The sequence below is a fragment of the Salvelinus fontinalis genome, chromosome 35 (genome assembly GCF_029448725.1).
Source record: "Salvelinus fontinalis isolate EN_2023a chromosome 35, ASM2944872v1, whole genome shotgun sequence".
In the NCBI taxonomy this organism is placed as follows: domain Eukaryota; kingdom Metazoa; phylum Chordata; class Actinopteri; order Salmoniformes; family Salmonidae; genus Salvelinus; species Salvelinus fontinalis.
Window position 1 is genome coordinate 16,687,218 of NC_074699.1, and position 21,945 is coordinate 16,709,162.

At 46.4% G+C, this 21,945-nt stretch overlaps 1 protein-coding gene across 15 annotated transcripts in view; it reads left to right on the top strand.

The window, feature by feature from the left end:
- LOC129834401 (tight junction protein ZO-1-like) overlaps window positions 1-21,945 on the top strand; it is a 154,064-nt gene that overhangs the window by 113,143 nt on the left and 18,976 nt on the right. For 6 of the 15 annotated variants that reach the window (XM_055899334.1, XM_055899342.1, XM_055899343.1 and 3 more), the window contains 18 exons: window positions 1-105; window positions 360-501; window positions 2,234-2,269; window positions 5,102-5,238; window positions 7,528-7,633; window positions 7,772-7,922; window positions 8,982-9,090; window positions 9,280-9,499; window positions 11,816-12,000; window positions 12,197-12,292; window positions 12,720-12,746; window positions 13,648-13,730; window positions 14,002-14,212; window positions 16,035-16,135; window positions 16,395-16,745; window positions 18,895-19,203; window positions 20,242-21,147; window positions 21,479-21,561. The exon at window positions 1-105 is cut by the window's left edge and continues 64 nt beyond it. In XM_055899334.1, coding sequence (XP_055755309.1) covers window positions 1-105; window positions 360-501; window positions 2,234-2,269; window positions 5,102-5,238; window positions 7,528-7,633; window positions 7,772-7,922; window positions 8,982-9,090; window positions 9,280-9,499; window positions 11,816-12,000; window positions 12,197-12,292; window positions 12,720-12,746; window positions 13,648-13,730; window positions 14,002-14,212; window positions 16,035-16,135; window positions 16,395-16,745; window positions 18,895-19,203; window positions 20,242-21,147; window positions 21,479-21,561 — 3,358 coding nt within the window. The remainder of the gene's footprint in view (window positions 106-359; window positions 502-2,233; window positions 2,270-5,101; window positions 5,239-7,527; window positions 7,634-7,771; window positions 7,923-8,981; window positions 9,091-9,279; window positions 9,500-11,815; window positions 12,001-12,196; window positions 12,293-12,719; window positions 12,747-13,647; window positions 13,731-14,001; window positions 14,213-16,034; window positions 16,136-16,394; window positions 16,746-18,894; window positions 19,204-20,241; window positions 21,148-21,478; window positions 21,562-21,945) is intronic. The other 9 variants (XM_055899338.1, XM_055899340.1, XM_055899341.1 and 6 more) reach the window with 5 other exon arrangements.

Below are 21,945 nucleotides of genomic sequence, written 5' to 3' on the forward strand. Positions count from 1 at the left end.
AAGGCAAGTTAAAGATGGTGGTGCAGAGAGACGACAGAGCCACGTTGCTCAACATCCCCGATATGGACGACAGCATTCCTTCCTGCAACAACTCCAACCGAGACGGTGAGATGGAGCTCTGTGCGTTCTCTACAGGATGGTAACATCAATCAATCTCCTGTTTTAACAACCTCATATTGATTAACACCGTTTTGTTTAGCTCACAATATGGCATGATATTATGAGGGTGCAATTTCCCAGAGGTACCTGAAAAGGAAAACTTACTACTTAATCCTTCTTCTACTGATTTCTCTCTTTAAAAAAAAAAGTTTACTTGTCATGGTTCAATCGCCATATTAAACACCACTTTGTTCTAACAGACATTTCAGAAATTCATTCACTGACATCAGACCATTCCAGTCGATCCCATGATCGAGCACGGGGCAGCCGATCCCGCTCCCCTACCCGGTCTGAGCCCTCGGACCCTTCCCGACACTCACCACGGCAGATCAGCAATGGCAGGTAAAGAAAACACACACACACTACACACACACACATATATTACACAATCATCATGGGAAACACAGTTGTCATACATATCACACAGACACGGACAGCGCTGCAACTCATCATGTTAAATGCATCATGTTAAAGCCCATAAGTGGTTAGTTAGTGTTAATCACCAGCACTTCTAGAGGGCTGTGTATAAATCAATTGATAATGAAGACACAGGATGAATAGAACAGAAATGTGTGGCTCTATAAGCCCAGCAGTGCCATAATGACCTGCTGTAGGGGTCAGAGGTCACAGAGAGCCAGAGGAGAGGATATTGATGCTTTTCCACATCGATGTCCCGTCCCCTGCCCCCCTCCCTATAGCTCACCATATAGTCTCCTTATATACAGTGTCCATAATAACTCATCACAACCTAAAGGAAACCTCCAGCCTGGAATGGGCCAGAGCATCAGTCAGTACAATGATAACTATATATTTGATTAACTGCCTAATAATGAATATTTTCCCAGTCATTTGAATGTCTTGTTTCTTTCCTCTGTTGCACAATTTTCTCTTTCCATCTCCTCAGTTGGAGGCTAAAGTAAGTTTGTGTGGAAAGCAGTGGAGAGATGCAGTAACCGGCTTTGACAGACATGAAGTAGTGGCGACTGGCTTGCCTGCATAGCTGCCTGCATAGCTGACTAAGTAGATAGTCGCTAGACAGAGAAGTAGACCAGTAGATGAGTTGCCTTGACTGAGCGAGGCTTGACAGTTCCTCTCAGATTGGACAGGAGGCTTGGCGCTGTTAGCCGGGCTGACTGTATGTAGCGTGTTGACGCCAGAGGGGCTGGAGGGAGGGATAGAGCTGTGGAAGGAAAGGCTGCTGCTGGTTTGTGATCACACGGCCTGCCTGCCGTATCACAGCAATTAACCAGGATGAGGATGGATTGCCCAGATGGAGCTTGTGTGTCGAGCGGAAAGGCTCTGAGCCCTGGAGATGAGGGTCTGTAGAAAGAAAGCCCTGGATTCAAAACGAAACACAACTCAAGTCAAGTGTTCTGCTTCCAACTCTACCATGTCCTCTATGCCCTTTCCTGGTGTGGCTACTTCTGCTGCAGAACACATGTATGGAGGGTCAGATACCTGAAAAGGCCCTACTCATCTCAGATTCTGCAAGCATTGGTTCTGTCCTTTTTGAATCACAGTGAACAGTCCTATTTATTTGACAGAGATTTCACATAGATTTAGCATCCCGTAGCCCCCTGTAGTTGCTGAGCACTCTGTGTTTGTACCTGTCTTTAGCTCCCCCTCAGTGCTGCTGTAGTGTTTTGTAGACATCCTGATATGATGGCGTTAATGCAGATAAGCAGCTGTACCATTGATCTGAAATGGGAAAACTGACAGCCGGTTGGTTGGTACTTCGTAGCGGTACTGGTCTCTCCTCAATGCTCTGGGTCTAAACCCCAAGCCCTGTCAGCCCATATGGAATCAGATGAATGGCAAATCAACAACTCCATGGAAAACTTAGTACCCACTTGAGGCAGTGGAGAAAATTGTGTAATGACTTTAAAGTCAATTCGTCATCAGAGGCTGGAATGAATGCCTGGCTAGATAGATGCTAGAAATCTGGAGGGACCAATTGTTCATGATTTACAGCTGCCTGTTTGTCACCAAGCCACTCCAGTAACCAATTGCCGTAAATCAGCCCCAATATAACTGTCAACAATACTGTGGAATAACAATTCTTGTCTCAATGCAGGAACGCAGGGGCCTTCTTACACAGAATACTCCCACTGTAAGTGTCACAAAAAGACCCTGCCAGTAGTTGTTGAGACCATCCTAGAGGTTAGGCTAGTACTTAGTTTAGTACTACTGATCTACATCGCTCTTTCTGTCTTGTTTTCTTTCCAGTTAGCCTTTAGGTTTGGGGATATTGAATTGGTGTTACTTGTTTTCGTATACATACATAATGAGTAACATAATATATGTTGTATTCCTGAGCCTTGAGCACTTTGTTTTAATGTTGGTAGTCTAGTTCTAAGCCATAGTCTGTTTGCGCTTTATGAATGTCAGTCAAGAGGGACTAAATGGTGAGTGTCAGCAGGGATTGGCTATAACCAGACCAGTATGCATGCAGTAGTCATCACAGTATGTATTAGCCAGGCAGGAATTTGACACGCTTCCCACAGAGATTTGCCCCAGAATCAGATGGTTCACAGAGTTGAGGTTTTCTCTATAGTTAAATGTTTCTCTTGTCCCTGTGAGAAAACATTCCCTAATATGCAATCAGGTCGTCATTGTAATCAAGACTTGACTAATTTACTTACCTGTATAAATAAAGGTGAAATAAAAAACGTCTTTGTGAGAGTACCTCATTGAACTGTGAAAATGTTAGTTAGCCTCCTGCATTTGGTTTTGTACGGGATTTTCCTCAAATAACAAAATAAAAAATAGCTGTGCAACTGTCCCATTTTAGATGGGTGTTTTGACAGGGGTTTGTGGGAATTAAAAAATTAAAGTATCCCTCTTTGCATGATGCAAAACACGTTTTATCACAGCAAGATTATTGTGTTGTGATGTCCATTTATACAGTGTAACCTTAGATTGATGCCACAGGAGGAAATAAGAAACAGATTGCAGATTTGTGCTTTGATCCTTGTGTACTGTTGTGTTTAGAAAAGGAGAGCAGAGAGAGAAAGAAGGGAGGGAGGAAAGGTAAAAAGGATAGCACTACGTAGGAATTTATGTTTAGTTGATATGTTGCCTCTTAACACCATTCCGCCCAGGACAGGGCAGGGAGGGCACGGGAGATTTAGGACAGGGACAGGGGCGCTGCCAGGACAGGGCAGGGAGGGCACGGGAGATTTAGGACAGGGACAGGGGCGCTGCCAGGACAGGGCAGGGAGGGCACGGGAGATTTAGGACAGGGACAGGGGCGCTGCCAGGACAGGGCAGGGAGGGCACGGGAGATTTAGGACAGGGACAGGGGCGCTGCCAGGACAGGGCAGGGAGGGCACGGGAGATTTAGGACAGGGACAGGGGCGCTGCCAGGACAGGGCAGGGAGGGCATGGGAGATTTAGGACAGGGACAGGGGCGCTGCCAGGACAGGGCAGGGAGGGCACGGGAGATTTAGGACAGGGACAGGGGCGCTGCCAGGACAGGGCAGGGAGGGCACGGGAGATTTAGGACAGGGACAGGGGCGCTGCCAGGACAGGGCAGGGAGGGCACGGGAGATTTAGGACAGGGACAGGGGCGCTGCCAGGACAGGCCAACAGGCCTTCTCTGACTGACGGATGGACGGACAAATAGACAGGCGATTATAGCTTTGTTGAAATTCATCCCTTGGAACGCAGACTGCCCTGCATGTACTGCAGCCCTTTTTAATATCTCTTTATCTCTACATTCCCTAATGCACTCTGAACAATAACCACATTCTCTGGAATTCCACTGTTGAATAATTGTAATGGGAGACGTTTGATGGAGTGTTTTCATTTGTTCTCACAAAGACAGGAAATAGAATACTAGAAAGGCAAGGGTCACCATTTCACTTTTCAAGCCAACACGTTTTGGTTTTGCCGTTGTTTTTGTCTTTGGGAAGTGAGTGCATGTTATCCTGTTAAAGTCCTGTGTGAGGGAGTGAGTGAGCGTTGGGTGTAAGATGGTGACACAGTCAGGCTGTAGTGCAGCTTACCGCTTCATTCGTCCCGTGTAAAAAGCTGCTGGATGCTGGCTGGAGTGCTATGCCAGCTTCGGGGTCACGTGACCAGGCTGGAATTCGCCCATTGTTCTAAGAAACAGCCGAGTAGAGCTGCGGAGACGGAGCACGGCATTCACACATCTGATCTGAACACTCAGTGCCTGGCTGCCGTGAGCTGGAGCTGGGACTGGCTCTGGCACGTATACAGTACTGCTGCTGTGGTTTGGTTAGAAGGTTGAGAAGGGAAATGGAATGAATCATTTATAATGCACACAGTTCTCAATCAAAACATTTTAGAAAAATGTCTGCTTCAGTATGACTGATTTAGTGTTTCTGGTCTCTCTGTGGTTGTTAGTGATACTGTAGGGTTGAGAGGACAGTCTCTAGACCACACAGCTGAAAGCACCTGGAGTCTGCTCTGCTGCTGATGCAGTCAATGCAGAGGTGAAACCGAGGCCAGCAGAGAATACGTCCTGACCCTATTAATATAGTTTGAGAGGAAGACAGCCGTCCTCCTTTTTAACTGCTTATAGTTTTAGCCGTTCTTTAATGTTCCTCATGCCTTATCACTCATTCCACGCTGTGATGTCAGTAACACGGCGCTCTCATAACAACACACACAGATCACACACACTCCATCACCGTAGCTACGTCCCAGGGCTAAAACAGCAGGACCTTCTCCAAGCAGCCTGTGTAGGAAGCTCTGTTATTAGTTTTATAGAACAGAACCCCTCTGTGGAGAGGGTGCAGAGGTCGTGCCACATTGTTTTGTCTCCTATACTTTATATTTTTTAATTAGACTCAGGGTTCATCCATCTACCTTTCTGTTCTCTCTTCATAATTGCTACCATTCTTCATCTCACTGGGTAGGCCTACAAAGAAAATAAGGAACAAACCCCAAATAAATAATCAACTGTTTCTTTTTCCAGCAACAGAAGTCGAGATGAGGAGAGGATTTCCAAGCCCGGGGTGATGTCGACTCCTGTTAAAGGGTCCCAGGAGGCCCTAATCCAGGCCATCAGCGACCAGCCACTGGCCAGAGAGGACAAACTGCCCCCGCTGCCAGGTCAGTCAGGGCCCCTGCTGCCTCCACAGCTGCTTCCACCTGTCTAACTGCCTGAACCAAAACAGGCCTTGACACTCCTCTGTACTGTGCCTATCCCTCTCTGCTTCCCCCTCTCCTCCGCCCTAGATTGGAATGCGCTCTGTACTCCTTGTCCCACATATCAGAAAAGCCCAGTCCATAGTACTCTAGTCCATTCCTCTAGTGCAGCCTTTCTTAAAGTATGGGTCGACCCAAAGTGGGTCACGGACATGTTAATGGTGGGTTGTGACATGTCAGAGTAAAAACAATATATATATATAGATATAGATATAGATATAGATAGATAGATAGATAGATATATTATTTTTTTATTTATATATATTTTTTTATGAACACTGAGCTTACTGTTGAGAGTTAGAATAGTATAATTCACAAGGTGCAATTTCAAAATTTGGTTATGCATCAGCAGTTTTTCTCTTGTTATGTCAGTTACTGACAGTCACTCAATTAGCCATGTCAGCTACCAATTGTTTTTATTGCTAAATTAGTCTAGCCAGCTGTCTACAGTAAACTTGTAATCATGAACCAGAGGCTGCTGGGAGGAGCTATAAGAGGATGGGCTCATTGATATGGCTGGAATGGAATAAATGGAACAGTATCAAACATGGAAACCACATGTTTGACGCCATTCCAGACATTACAATGAGTCATCCCTCTTATAGTTCCTCCCACCAGCCTCCACTGTCATAAACGAATACCGACCAAACACACAGGGCACGTGACCAGGGGCCCTGACCTCCAGGGGTCCCCCATTTGATTTTGTTAGTCACTCTCACTCAAATATATTAACATGGCATAAGTAATGGCAAAATATATAGAATTGCATGAAAATAGCTTTAAAACTACAAAGATTTATCTACACCCCATGGCAAAAATGTGTAGAATTGCAGGAAATTCAATTTAAAACTTAAAAATTTCTCTCCAACATGAAGAGGGTGGCCACTAAAATACACTACATGACCAAAAGTATGTGGACACCTGCTCATCGAACATCTCATTGCAAAATCATGGGCATTAATATGGAGTTGGTCCCCCCTTTGATGCTGTAACAGCCTCCACTCTTCTGGGAAGGCTTTCCACTAGATGTTGAAACATTGCTGCGGGGACTTGATTCCATTCAGCCACAAAAGCATTAGGGAGGTCGGGCACTGATGTTGGGCGATTAGGCCTGGCTCGCAGTCAGCATTCCAATTCATCCCAAAGGTGTTCGATGGGGTTAAGGTCAGGGCTCTGTGCAGACCAGTCAAGTCTTCCCACACCGATCTTAACAAACCATTTCTGTATGGACCTCGCTTTGTGCACTGGGGCATTGACATGCTGAAATAGGAAAGGGCCTTCGCCAAACTGTTGCCACAAATTTGAAACCACAGAATCGTCTAGAATATCATGGTATACTGTAGCGTTAATATTTCCCTTCACTGGAACTATGGGACCTAGCACGAACCATGAAAAACAGCCCCAGACTATTATTCCTCCTCCACCAAACTTTACAGTCGGCACTATGCATTGAGGCAGTTAGTGTTCTCCTGGCATCCGCCAAACCCAGATTTGTCCTTAGGACTGGCAGATGGAGACGTGTGATTCATCACTCCAGAGAACGTGTTTTCACTGCTCCAGAGTCCAATGGCGGCGAGCTTTTCACCACTCCAGCGGACGCTTGGCATTGCGCTTGGTGATCTTAGGCTTGTGTGTGGCTGCTCGGCCATGGAAACCCATTTCATAAAGCTCCCGTCAAATCGTTCTTGTGCTGACTTTGCTACCAGAGGCAGTTTAGAACTCAGTAGTGCGTGTTGCAACCAAGGACAGACGTTTTTTACGTGCTTCAGCACTCAGCGGTCCCGTTTTGTGAGCTTTTGTGGCCTACCACTTCGCGGCCGAGCCGTTGTTGGTCCTAGATGTTTCCACTTCACAATAACAGCACTTAAAGGTGGCATCCTATGACTGTGCCACATTGAAAATCACTGAGCTCTTCAGTAAGGCCATTCTACTGCCAATGGGGGCCCCTCAAACCAAATCTCGCTTAGGGCCCCCAAAGGGGTCATGTTTTCATGTGCTTGGGTCCCAGGAAAACAGAGTTTCTCATGAAGCCCTGCTCTAGTGTTACGTAATGTTGACCTATTCCCGTAGCTATTTAACCATAACTCAGATAGTCATCTCTACATTCACATTCCAGGTCAGTGTGTTCACATGTGTGTGTGTGTGATCATACTATCAGTATGTGACCGAAGTGTGTGTGTGTTCGTCCTGTAGAACCAAAGCCAGTGTATGCCCAGCCTGGCCAGCCTGATGTGGACCTGCCAGTCAGCCCCTCTGACGCCCCAGTGCCCAGCGCTGGTCATGATGACAGCATCCTCAGGTAACCCTCAGTCCTGTTAAAGCCATGTTATTATTACCATTTATGTCAGTACCATGTTATTTGCTGATGTGTAATCGCTCAATGTAGAACAGTAGTGTCTAGACATCTGTTTGTGTATGATGCCCACTCCCCATGCAGGCCGAGTATGAAGCTGGTGAAGTTTAAGAAGGGGGAGAGTGTTGGCCTGAGGCTGGCCGGAGGGAACGACGTGGGCATATTTGTAGCCGGAGTCCTGGAGGACAGCCCAGCTGCCAAGGAAGGTCTGGAGGAAGGAGACCAGATTCTCAGGGTAAGAGGTCTATCTCGAACAGTAACATCTTTACACATTTAATTACTATTAGCGGTTGGGTATGATTGTCACATTTTTGTCAACAAGGCCATTGTAAAGTTTTCTCTTTTGAAAGTGCGCAGGATGTGTGGTTTGACGTGTTCTTTTCCCACAGTAGATAAAGGGTATGTTCTGTACTAGCTGGAGAACATCTGCTGTAGTTCTGGTAACGATCTCATCGCTGCCCACGCTTACTTTGAAACACTTTGTGAAACTATGTGACCCACTAGCCTTGTGTTACTGTGGTCGCTGGTCATACTGGTGTTAGATAGATAATGGTGATTACGGTGAATCAGTCTGAGGTCATCGCCTGGCTCTTCTCCTCTCTGTCTTTCCTTTGTTTACTCTGAACCACACAATAGAGGTCGTCGTTGTTGTTCTCAGGCCCTGTCTGAAGTATTGTTGATGGAAGTCCCCTCTGATATCAGTTGGATTCTTTTAATCATGTTTATCACTAGCCACACATTTTAATGAAACACACCATGCTTTGTGTTCCTCCCACACCACAGTAAGGGTCAAGATGGTATGTGAGGAGGACTAACTCCTCCTCTTTGCTAGCCTCCCTCCCTGCTGTACAAACACATCTCTAGACTCTGTGCGATTCCCTATGAGTGGGCTTCCAGGAGTGTGTCCCAAATGGCACCCTATTCACGATATAGTGCACTGCTTTTGACCTCTTCACTATGTAGGGAAAGGTAGTGCACTATAGATAATAGGGTGCCATTTCAGACACAGCCCAGGATGTTGTTTTCCACTGCTGGGCAGAGAGCCTGTGAGTGTTTCCTGGCCTTCACAGTGTGACTAGTTGAGATAAAGACTTGAAGTCTCCTTTCTGAGGAGGATAAAGGTTGTTCTCTATGATTCAACCCCATGTGTTCCTGGTTCAAACGCTGGCTCTGCAGCAGGGTAAATAAACGTGATATTGTGCTGGGGACTGCAGGGGTTGAGGTGGGGAGGTAGACTGGCCTGAACCCTGGAGCGCTGAAAGTCTCTGTTCTTCTCTCTCCCTCCTCTCTGAAGGTAAACAACGTAGACTTTGCTAACATCATCCGAGAGGAGGCTGTGCTGTTCCTCCTAGACCTTCCTAGGGGTGAAGAGGTCACCATTCTGGCTCAGAAGAAGACGGATGGTGAGTAACATGGGTTAAAACAGATGTTAGATAAATGAACGTTACGATCTTGACAGGGTCAGAGAGTGTAAAGGTTTGAGTTTGCACAGAAACACACATTTTAAGTTTACCTGGTTACATGTGAACTGTACACACACTTTCAATTGTATACCTGAACATTTATCCCTACCTAATTTCTTCTTCTACCAGTTTACCGTCGGATAGTGGAGTCGGATGTGGGCGACTCGTTCTACATCCGAACCCACTTTGAGTATGAGAAGGAGTCTCCGTATGGCCTGAGCTTCAACAAGGGAGAGGTGTTCCGTGTAGTGGACACCCTCTACAACGGCAAGCTGGGCTCCTGGCTCGCCATACGCATTGGAAAGAACCACCAGGAGGTGGAGAGAGGCATCATCCCCAACAAGAACAGGTAGAATACCGGAGAGAGACATCATCCCCAACAAGAACAGGTAGAATACAGGAGAGAGGCATCATCCCCAACAAGAACAGGTAGAATACCGGAGAGAGACATCATCCCCAACAAGAACAGGTAGAATACAGGAGAGAGGCATCATCCCCAACAAGAACAGGTAGAATACAGGAGAGAGACATCATCCCCAACAAGAACAGGTAGAATACAGGAGAGAGGCATCCTCCCCAACAAGAACAGGTAGAATACAGGAGAGAGACATCATCCCCAACAAGAACAGGTAGAATACAGGAGAGAGGCATCCTCCCCAACAAGAACAGGTAGAATACAGGAGAGAGACATCCTCCCCAACAAGAACAGGTAGAATACAGGAGAGAGACATCCTCCCCAACAAGAACAGGTAGAATACAGGAGAGAGACATCATCCCCAACAAGAACAGGTAGAATACAGGAGAGAGTCATCCTCCCCAACAAGAACAGGTAGAATACAGGAGAGAGACATCCTCCCCAACAAGAACAGGTAGAATACAGGAGAGAGACATCCTCCCCAACAAGAACAGGTAGAATACAGGAGAGAGGCATCCTCCCCAACAAGAACAGGTAGAATACAGTAGAGAGACATCATCCCCAACAAGAACAGGTAGAATACCGGAGAGAGACATCATCCCCAACAAGAACAGGTAGAATACAGGAGAGAGACATCATCCCCAACAAGAACAGGTAGAATACAGGAGAGAGACATCATCCCCAACAAGAACAGGTAGAATACAGGAGAGAGACATCCTCCCCAACAAGAACAGGTAGAATACAGGAGAGAGGCATCCTCCCCAACAAGAACAGGTAGAATACAGGAGAGAGACATCATCCCCAACAAGAACAGGTAGAATACAGGAGAGAGGCATCCTCCCCAACAAGAACAGGTAGAATACAGGAGAGAGACATCATCCCCAACAAGAACAGGTAGAATACAGGAGAGAGACATCATCCCCAACAAGAACAGGTAGAATACAGGAGAGAGACATCATCCCCAACAAGAACAGGTAGAATACAGGAGAGAGACATCATCCCCAACAAGAACAGGTAGAATACAGGAGAGAGACATCATCCCCAACAAGAACAGGTAGAATACAGTAGAGAGACATCATCCCCAACAAGAACAGGTAGAATACAGGAGAGAGACATCATCCCCAACAAGAACAGTTAGAGTAGAGTTACAGTCGAGTTCAGCAGAGCCTACTCTGTGGAGAGGGTAAGGTAGCTAGAGGGGGGAGGGGGGTCAACGGCATTAGTCAAATAAGAAACCAGCAGCCTTGCTGTCGGTGTAGAGATGGTAAACAACAACACTAACACAAGATGATGAACTGGGCTGTGTAAAGTAGGCCACATTAACATCACCCCTAGTCTCAATTACACGGGTGACAACTGTTCTAGTGAGAAGGCATTTGCACTATGAGTCCTGTGAGGGTAGGAGACTATCTATTCGTAATGAAACAGCAGACTGACAGAGTCCCTGTTGGAGTCTAGGCCTGGCCTGACCTACAGCCCCTGGCTATGTTTAGAGAGAGAGAGATTCCACACCATGGGGCAGACAGGGGAACCTCACAGTGCTCCCAACATACCAGAGTGACACCAATATTTGTCACATGCATACACCAACGTAACCATTATACGCGGTGCACCGTGGCTACTCAGCCACGTTGTGTCCCTGGCCATGCCTGTATCCTCTTCAGTCAAATGTTTACTGAATTCTAGGTTATATTAAGGTATAGAAGTATTTCAGACTAGAATAGAGGTGGCCTCCCGAGTGGTGCAGTGGTCTAAGGCACTGCATCGCAGTACTAGCTGTGCTGCTAGAGATCCTGGTTTGAGTCCATGTACTTGTCCCATCACGCTCTAGCGACACCTGTGCAGCGGGCCGGGTGCAGTGCATGCTGACACGGTCGCCAGGTGTACGGTGTTTCCTCCGACACATTGGTGCGGCTGACTTCCGGGTTAAGTGGGCAGTGTGTCAAGAAGCAGTGCTGCTTGGCGGGGGTCGTGTTTCGGAGGACGCATGACCTTCGCCTCTCCCGAGTCCGTACGCGAGTTGCAGCGATGGGACAAGACTGTAACTAGCTATTGGATACCACGAAATTGGGGAGAAAATAAATAAATAAGAATAGAGGTAAGTTGTATAGAATAACAGGGCTGTAAATGAGACATTGGATAACTGCACAAATTAAAAATAAACTGGGGCCATGTTGGCAGTTTCCATTGAAATCCAATCATTGAATCCATTTCCTGTTGCCTGACACCACTCTGTTCCCCCTCCCACAGGGCAGAGCAGTTGTCCAGTGTGCAGTACACCCTCCCCAAAACGCCAGGGGGCGACAGGGCTGACTTCTGGAGGTTCCGTGGTCTGCGGACCTCCAAGAGGAACCTGAGGAAGAGCAGAGAGGACCTGTCTGCCCAGCCGGTCCAGACCAAGTTCCCTGCCTATGAGAGGGTGGTGCTGAGAGAGGGTAGGTGATCTCCAGAGCAGGGTCCATGGATACGTCACAATACCTAAACTAGCTAACCACTGAGAATGCTTTCCCAGTACATTGCTTCATTCTAGAAGTGTGGAAATTGGAATGCAGCCATGTGTTTGTTGCTTACAAATTCGGCCTTGAGAGGTGTTGATACTGTCAAATAGGATGTTTTGTATCTTCTGATCAGCTGGGTTCCTGAGGCCTGTGGTGATATTTGGGTCCATCGCAGACGTGGCAAGGGAGAAGCTGGCCAGAGAGGAGCCTGACTTGTTTGAGCTTGCCAGTGAGTAGCCTTTAGCTAGCCATTAGTAGCCATCTCACTGTCTGTCTCAGCCGTGTCTCACACACACACACACACACACACACACACACACACACACACACACACACACACACACACACACACACACACACACACACACACACACACACACACACACACACACACACACACACACACAGCTGGAGTAACACAGTACTTAGAGCAGCTCTGTGTTAGAGACTAGAGGGTGCCGTCATCTGCCTACTCCAGGTCCATTTGAGGGAATAGCTAGCATCTTTAGCATGTAGTGTACTTTCTAACACCCTCGACAGTATTGAATTTCAATTTTCCTAAGTGCACTATTCCAAAATCCACATATAAAGTGATTCCAGCCCTGGAAGTATTTTGCGTAACCTATATCTCTGTAAACCTTGTATTTTCTTTTCAGAAACACAGCAACATGAAGGAGTGGAAAGTATGTCATGAAGTGCATCAACTTGTTTGTATCAGTGCTAATTCATGCTAGTTAGCTAGGTGGTAGCCTACCCTCTGTACCGTAGATGTGTTTTCTGTAGTTGGTCATGTATGGCCTGATTCAGCCTGTAGGGAGGTTGTGGAATGACTGAATATAGCTAGTTATAGAGCATGTACCCGTGGCACAGTCAATATCCTATAGATAATAAGCTGCATACATAACCGTACTAGTCTTCATTATTAATTCCCAAGCTCCTAATGTCTGTGTGTGGATTACACCATAATCTTTACTTAAAATTTCAACTTTTACATTTGATTGGAGACAATGCCTTATGACATTGGTGTGTTTATGACTGAAATTGTAAGGGCTAGTGATGTTAGCACTCTGCAATCTAGAATGCTGCTTTTGTAGGGTTGAGTGGTGAAAGATAAGAGGCCACTTCTGCGCCAGATCCTGTGATAATAGTGTTGAGATCTGAGTAGTGAAACTGCACCCTGGCCTCTCGAAGGGTCATTACCTTATGGTGACAGATAAGGCCAGGCTAGCCATGTTTAAATAATTAACCTTTTTAGAACATCCCTGCTTAACTCCCCTGACTTTTATTTCCATTTTTAAATTTGAATCATGAATCTATTTGAAATGATTCCCTATCTTCTTGAATGTGCATTATCCCACTTCAATGCTTTTCACACATGTAACACATTTCCTGCATTACGGATTATACTGTACTGTAATGTCTGTAGTTGCACGTGCACATTCATAATGACACTACCTCTATTTTATGTTTTGAAATGTGCTTAAGGCATATTGCATGCATTAGGGTGAAGGTAATGAGCCAAGATGTATAGTGAGCTCTGCAGTAATATGACACGGTAACATTGTCCCTTCTCCCCCTCTGCAGAGAGTGAGCCCAAAGACGCAGGAAAAGACCAGCGCAGCTCCGGGATCATTCGCCTCCACACCATTAAACAGATCATTGACCGGGTGAGTGAGACTACTTACTACACGGATACGCATGCACACACACGCGCATGCACTCACAGACAGATCCCCTCTTAAAGCGCATATAGTACACACACATCCATAGGTAGACTCATCCATGGCTCACTACTGCTCTCTGGTGTTCATGGAATTATGAATGTTTTTATTTGAACAATATATGAACAATATAGTCTAAAACAGCAGTCTGAGCAAACCTTTTAGTGTTAGTATTTAGATCAAATATGAATGATTTATTTATGGGGGGTGTCCTTAGGACCGGCATGCTGTGCTGGACATCACCCCTAACGCTGTGGACCGTCTGAACTACGCCCAGTGGTACCCCATCGTGGTGTTCCTCAACCCGGACAGCAAGCAGGGCGTCAAGACCATGAGAACCAGGCTGTGCCCCGAGTCCAGGAAGTCAGCCAGGAAACTCTACGAGAGAGCCCTCAAACTGAGGAAGAACAACCACCACCTCTTCACCAGTGAGTTTCTATGGGAGGGAGGGGAAGAGAGAAATGGTGAGTGGAAGGTAGGGGGAAAAATGTATCTCAGAGGGAGATGGAGTGAGAGAGGCTAGGGCTGTGTGCTGTACTGTAGTGTGGACCAGGGGCGCAACTTTGGTTTGAATCCAGTCGGATTAACACTCCAAACAGCCTACCCGACCGCTCGGAGGCGTCCGCATGGTCCTAAAGCACACCGTTGCCTCGGTTTGTATCGCAATCCAATGATAAAACTGGGGCGGACAAAAATGCAATTTCAGAATTTTTTGGGGGGGGGGGGGGGGGGGCGGCGGCATGTTCCCCGTTCCCAGTGAAAGTTATGCCCCTGATGCAGACTATCAGCCGGTGGCACAGTACAGTCAGTGTCTTAGCTAGGTGCTGTTCTCTGTGTCCCCTCCTCCTCATGCAGGCAGGGCTGCTCAGGGCTCCGCGAGCTAACCTCCCACAGGACCCCAGCCGTCATTACCCATTCCCTGCACGGCTCTGCCCCGTATGAAATGGGAGGCGTTTCTTAATTTTTTTTACAGTCTGCTGGCAATAAAGAGGGAGACCCCAGGAGAGCAGAGAGCACAGACAGCCTCTCCTTTCCCATCCATGTTGAGTTACTCCCTTATTCCACATGGGTCTGTAGATGAAGCACTGCCTGGTATTTTTAGAAAAAGCCTAGAGAGAGAGAACAACAGAAGTGTCACCTGTTGTATTTGTGTAAGGTCAAACAGATTGACACCTGCCAGGCAGCGCTATAGACATTGAGTGTTGTTGAACTCATGACAGCTCATAGTTACAACAGTGGTAATATAATGCTTACACACGCAACAACTTTGGGATGATACAAGCAGTCATACTAGAAATAAGCTTTTTCCCTCATGTATAGTAATAATGAATCATCAATATCTGAATCAATGAGAGTTAGACATATCAATTACTTACTAGTTCAGGGCCCGGTTTTCCCAAAGCATCTTAAGGTTAAGTTCATCGTTAGAACCTTCGTAGGAGCATCGTTAAATCGCCCGAGCGGTTTCCCCCAAACCATCATTAACGTTGCACTTGAAAACACTCGTAATCTAACGCCTGCCACAGACCACTCGTAGAACAGCTAAGCGCGTTGCTTTTTTTTGCCCTCCCACGTCACTTTATACACAGAAGATCTTCGATAAACATAGAATCACATGCTTTATCCGTCTCTCTGTGACCACAGATAACTTAAGAACAAAGTTGACTACAAATACAAAAGTTGCCAATGTCTTTGCAATTGATACAAACAAGTGACGTATAAAAAGATGATTCCAATGAAAATCAAGATGACTGCATTAAAATATTAACAGTAGGCTATAGGCCTATTTCAATCATATTGAAATACATTTCATGTTCAATCAATTGAGTTCTGTTTTGCTACTTGTAGGGTACTGTCTGTAATTTGTCTCATATACACTGAGTATACCAAACAAATATACCAAACAAATATCTCTCTAGTCTCGGAGCTAATCCGTCGTCAGTATTTTGACATAATTAGAATGGTGAGATTTTAATGAAGAAAGCTGATCCTAGATCAGCACTTCCTTTCTTTTGATCCTATCAGTATCGACACATGCTCCAGGGCACGATAAGTGACCATTCTCTCTGCGTGGTGTTTTCAACTTTCTATTGCTATCGGGAAACCGGGCTCTGATGTGTTAATCATGATGGTTATTCATGAGGTTGTGAGAACAGATTTTTCACAGTGATTATGAGAATTGTGTTATCGGTTATCGGTGTTCATTTGAGTGGTGCTTTGTCTCTGCTTCTTCTCTCTATCCTTCCCAAGCCACCATTAACATGAATAATATGAATGACGGGTGGTACGGTGCCCTGAAGGAGACCATTCAACAGCAGCAGAACCAGCTGGTGTGGGTTTCAGAGGGAAAGGTAGGATACTCAGCACCGAGACTAATATCATCAAACACTTAACAACACATTTCATTTGAATGAAAATGTTGTATTCAAAATTAATGTCAGACAATTTTAATATACAATATATTTTGTGCATTAATACGTTTTTCTTTGCCATTAATTTCTCTGTCACTCCTCACTGTAATGTTGCTGCTTCTGCTCTTTCTTTATCTCCCTTCCCCCTGTCCCCCTGTCCCCCTCTCTCCCCTGCTGGCCTCCTGTTGTGTCTCCCCAGGCGGACGGTGCTCCAGATGATGACATGGATCTGCATGATGACCGTCTGTCGTACCTGTCGGCTCCGGGCAGTGAGTACTCCATGTACAGCACGGACAGCCGCCACACCTCCGACTACGAGGACACGGACACAGAGGGCGGGGCCTACACCGACCAGGAACTAGACGAGACGCTGAACGACGAGGTGGGCCTGCCCACTGAGCCCGCCATCACCCGCTCCTCGGAGCCCGTCCGAGAGGACCCGCCAGTCATCCAGGAGCCCCTGAGGTACGGCGGGTACCAGCACACAGTGCAGCCCGACCCCCTGAACCGGATCGACCCAGCCGGGTTCAAGGCACCAGTGGCCCAGCAGGTACCGTTTATGAGAGCCGTGCATCTGCCCTGTTGTCTCGAATCCGTGGTGTGCGTGAGGAGAGTGTTCTGGCGCCGCTATTGAAGCAGTGTTTTAAAACAGTATTATCTACTAACACAAAACAAAGAAAAACAAAAAAGATGGAAAGAAAATTTGTATCCACTTAAGTATTTATTCACTATCGTTGTTTGTGTTTTTTTTATTTTTGAAGAAAAAAAGATAAAAAAGCAAGAATAAGCTTGACTGTTATAATCAGTATTCACGACCTGCGTTAGTGTGACTGTTATAATCAGTATTCACGACCTGCGTTAGTGTGACTGTTATAATCAGTATTCACGACCTGTGTTAGTGTGACTGTTATAATCAGTATTCACGACCTGCGTTAAGTGTGACTGTTATAATCAGTATTCACGACCTGCGTTAAGTGTGACTGTTATAATCAGTATTCACGACCTGCGTTAGTGTGACTGTTATAATCAGTATTCACGACCTGCGTTAGTGTGACTGTTATAATCAGTATTCACGACCTGCGTTAGTGTGACTGTTATAATCAGTATTCACGACCTGCGTTAAGTGTGACTGTTATAATCAGTATTCACGACCTGCGTTAGTGTGACTGTTATAATCAGTATTCACGACCTGCGTTAGTGTGACTGTTATAATCAGTATTCACGACCTGCGTTAGTGTGACTGTTATAATCCGTATTCACGACCTGCGTTAGTGTGACTGTTATAATCAGTATTCACGACCTGCGTTAGTGTGACTGTTATAATCAGTATTCACGACCTGTGTTAAGTGTGACTGTTATAATCAGTATTCACGACCTGCGTTAGTGTGACTGTTATAATCAGTATTCACGACCTGCGTTAGTGTGACTGTTATAATCAGTATTCACGACCTGCGTTAGTGTGACTGTTATAATCAGTATTCACGACCTGTGTTAGTGTGACTGTTATAATCAGTATTCACGACCTGCGTTAAGTGTGACTGTTATAATCAGTATTCACGACCTGCGTTAAGTGTGACTGTTATAATCAGTATTCACGACCTGCGTTAGTGTGACTGTTATAATCAGTATTCACGACCTGCGTTAGTGTGACTGTTATAATCAGTATTCACGACCTGCGTTAGTGTGACTGTTATAATCAGTATTCACGACCTGCGTTAAGTGTGACTGTTATAATCAGTATTCACGACCTGCGTTAGTGTGACTGTTATCATCAGTATTCACGACCTGCGTTAGTGTGACTGTTATAATCAGTATTCACGACCTGCGTTAGTGTGACTGTTATAATCCGTATTCACGACCTGCGTTAGTGTGACTGTTATAATCAGTATTCACGACCTGCGTTAGTGTGACTGTTATAATCAGTATTCACGACCTGTGTTAAGTGTGACTGTTATAATCAGTATTCACGACCTGCGTTAGTGTGACTGTTATAATCAGTATTCACGACCTGCGTTAGTGTGACTGTTATAATCAGTATTCACGACCTGCGTTAGTGTGACTGTTATAATCAGTATTCACGACCTGTGTTAGTGTGACTGTTATAATCAGTATTCACGACCTGCGTTAGTGTGACTGTTATAATCAGTATTCACGACCTGTGTTAAGTGTGACTGTTTTTGTTGATGTCGATGTTCTCACTGAGGAGAAGAAGTTTTGTGTCTGTCAAGTGTCTGTATCGGTACCCACCTATGTGCTCTTCCTAGTTGTTTCACTTGTGATTCGGACTGATACCGGGATACCAGAAAGTATTATGTGCATGTTGGAAATGTCAGTGTTAACCACGTATTGCTGTAAATGTATTTATCTGGGTCGATTCGGCCGTTATGATATCCACAAAGTTTGTCTTCTGATGTGTAAAAGAGAAAAAAAGAAAAAAGAAACATTGTACTGTAATCTAGAATTAAAGTCCAATCAGACTACATTAACAACAGAAACTTTGTCCTGTTACGAATTCTTACGTGGCAGATTGATCATCTAAAGCCATCAGTTGAATTTGCTCCGAGGATGGTGAGTTACTGAGTGTGTCGGTGGAGGAGGTACAGAGCAGGCTGTGTTACGCTGTAACGTTAACATTAGTGAGGGTGTATCTCCCTCGTGCAGTAGCACCGTGTATTAAACGTTTCTGAACCACTTCACAGAATGAGAAAGCAGAGGCTGTTCCGGCCACCATGCCTATCCTCCCCCAGCAGCCTGAGCAGCCTGTGTTACTGGCTGAGACAGAGGCAGCGCCCACTGCTGTCAACAACACTGTAAATGGTGTAGCGGGTTTGAGCCATGGTTTAAGCCTTGGCCCTATCGCTGCTCCCCAGAGCAAACCCAAGCCAGGCCCCGGCCCCGAGGCTGACAGGCTTAGGATGCCCACCCCTGATCTAGCTCAGCCCCTGGCCCCGGCCCCAACGCTCGAACCCGAACCCCTACAATCCGGACCGCCCAGTTCAGAACCACAGGTACCCATCATCTGGACATGGCCTGGCCCGTCCGACCCCGCTGTCGGTCTGCTGTGGCCTGTCGCTGCCTGCCTGTGTACCGCCCGCCACGCTTTCCTTTCACTCTTGCATGCCTGCCCGCTGTCCACTGTGTGCTTCTGAGAGAGAGAGAGAGAGACTGTGTGTGTCTGAGCACTCGTAAACAACAGTGGGCTTCTTGGAGGAGAATATAGACTGATTGCTGCAGTGGTGTGGTACCTAGATAGAGAAGAGCAGCGAAGAACCTGAGGCTCTCACTGTTGCTTACCCTCTTTGCATGGCTACAACATGTTTCAGTTGGTTTCTCTTCTGTTTAAACATAGCAGTAGAACTGATGATAGTGGTGTACTGGTTGATGCAGACTGAATGGGCCATTTTAATTATTTTGATTTATTTGGTGACATTCTCTTCAAGTTATCAATCAGTATTTTGGATATTTTATTAGACATTTTATTCCCTGAATTTGAAATGTAGCCATTCCGCTCCAACTGTGGAGTATACATTTTATGGATATTAAACATCCCATGAAGTTAATGTAAATAATGACTTGTTTGTTCAATGGCTACTTTTCAAATGCCATGGTTTTTAATAGGGTTTACATTGTGTGGGGGACATGCAGTAATTTCATTTGGCTTCTAATGTTATCAAGATAAAGTTTTTATTTTGTTTTGTATCTACTTTGTTAGTTTTGTTTTGGGGTTGCTGTTTAAACTAAAGTGGTATGTTGCATATATATTGAGATCTCCTGTGTGTATTGGCTGCTCTGATCTGACATTCAGACCTGCATTCTGTTTGACCTGACCTTTAACCCCTACCTCTGAGTGTCTCTATTTCAGGTCTCCCTGCTTCCTCTCTCTGCTTCCTCCTTCAACCATTATTAATCTTCTGTTTTAATATTCTACGTTGCCTTCTGTTACTTGATTCTTATATTTATAAGCACATTTATTTATTGGATGTGTGCTACTGGTTGCTCTTGTCCCATTACTCACAATATGTTCCTTCCATTGTTTATTTCCTCAGATGTACAAGAAGGATCCCTACCTGGAGGAGCCAGTCAGAGTGAACCATGGTGGTGTAAAGCCATCTCCGGCGATGGGGCCGCCCATGACCTACGAGTCCCAGCCTCCGTATCAGGACCAACACCCGTACAGAGATTACGATCACCCGCCCAACCGCTACGACGGGGGTGGCTACCTGGAACCAAAGTATCGTAACTTCGACTCTCAACTGCACCACGAGAAAAACGTGCCTCACTACGATGACCAGTGGCCTCCCTACAACCAGCAGACCTCTGGCCCACCACCCCACCAGCAGCAGCACCCCCCTGGGCCTGGCTACGACCCCCGGCTGTCCTACGAAGACGGACCCGAGCAAGACTACAGCCCCCCTCAGCCGCGCTATGATGAGACCCCGCTGGGCTACAACGGACGACCTCGCTACGGCAAGCCAGCAGGACCAGGACCCATCCGCTACGATGAGCCTTCTCCATCCGTCCCAGGGGGCTACGCTCCTCTACGTTACGACCAGGAGCCTCACCCGTATCCCCCTGCAACACGCTCTCCAGAGCCCCCTAAACAATACTACCAGGGGGAGCCTGCCCAGCGGCCAGGACCTGAGCCTGCCTACAACCAGGCACCACCTCAGCATCGAGGCTACAAGCCCCCGCCCCAACAGTATGAACCCATCATGAACTTTGACGCCCCCGTGCCCGCACCCAAACCACAACCAGAGGCTCTCCGTCCCTCACCTGGGGACACGGTGATCACTACAGCCCCCAATCCCCTTCCCCCTCCCCCCAGAGTGGAGCTGGAGGACGACCCGGCCATAAGGGCCCAGTCGGTGCTGTCCAGGGTCAAGATGTTTGAGAACAAGCGCTCTGTGTCTGTGGACCGAGCCAAGGAGGCAGGAGACACCGTCGGGCTCAGGGTAAGCATCTGGAAAACACCTCACTCTTGTGCACGTATGTAATGCTCAGTGCTTGACTTGGGCACGAGCTCAAATGCTCTACTGCCTGAGCTCCTGTTCCTCTTATAGAATATTAGCTCAAAAGTATTGGAGAGCTCCTGCACCTAAATGCAAACAGTACCGGCACATAAAATGAGTACCAGAACCTATTTCAGTCCAAGTTAAGCACTGGTAATGCTCACAGGCTTACCTGACCCCGACCTCTACTAATTATATTTGATTGGTCCTTGTGATGTCCGTAAAGGTTTACTTTTCCAGGAATTTTATTTGCATTTCTATCTTGCTCCCACAGTCAGCGGATCTGCCCACCAAACCAGGCACGTGCATTCCTAAAGCCAACTCGCTCAGCAATCTGGACCAGGAGAAGTCGTTCAGGTAAGGGGTCATAATGGAGTACAGCACTGAGCCCCCCCACCACACACACACTACATCACAGAACAGATGCTGCTTTATCTCTGAGGGCCAGATGTGTCTGTTAGGGCTGTCAGGTGGTCCACTCTGAAGTGGATCATAGGGCTTAGAAAGGTAAATGACTTTTGAAGATATGATATGAATATGACGGTGTACTGTATTGTATGGCTGCCGTGTTGGGTGCTCTGACCCAACTTAGCTATTCTTTAGGCGTTTATCTACGTTGTTTGCACTAAATGTCTCCGCTATCATTACATATGATCAACAAATACTTTTGAACATCAGACCGGCTGTTACATAACTCAATTCTGGGTTCAACTACTTGTTTGGCTCATCTGCCCAGGGCTC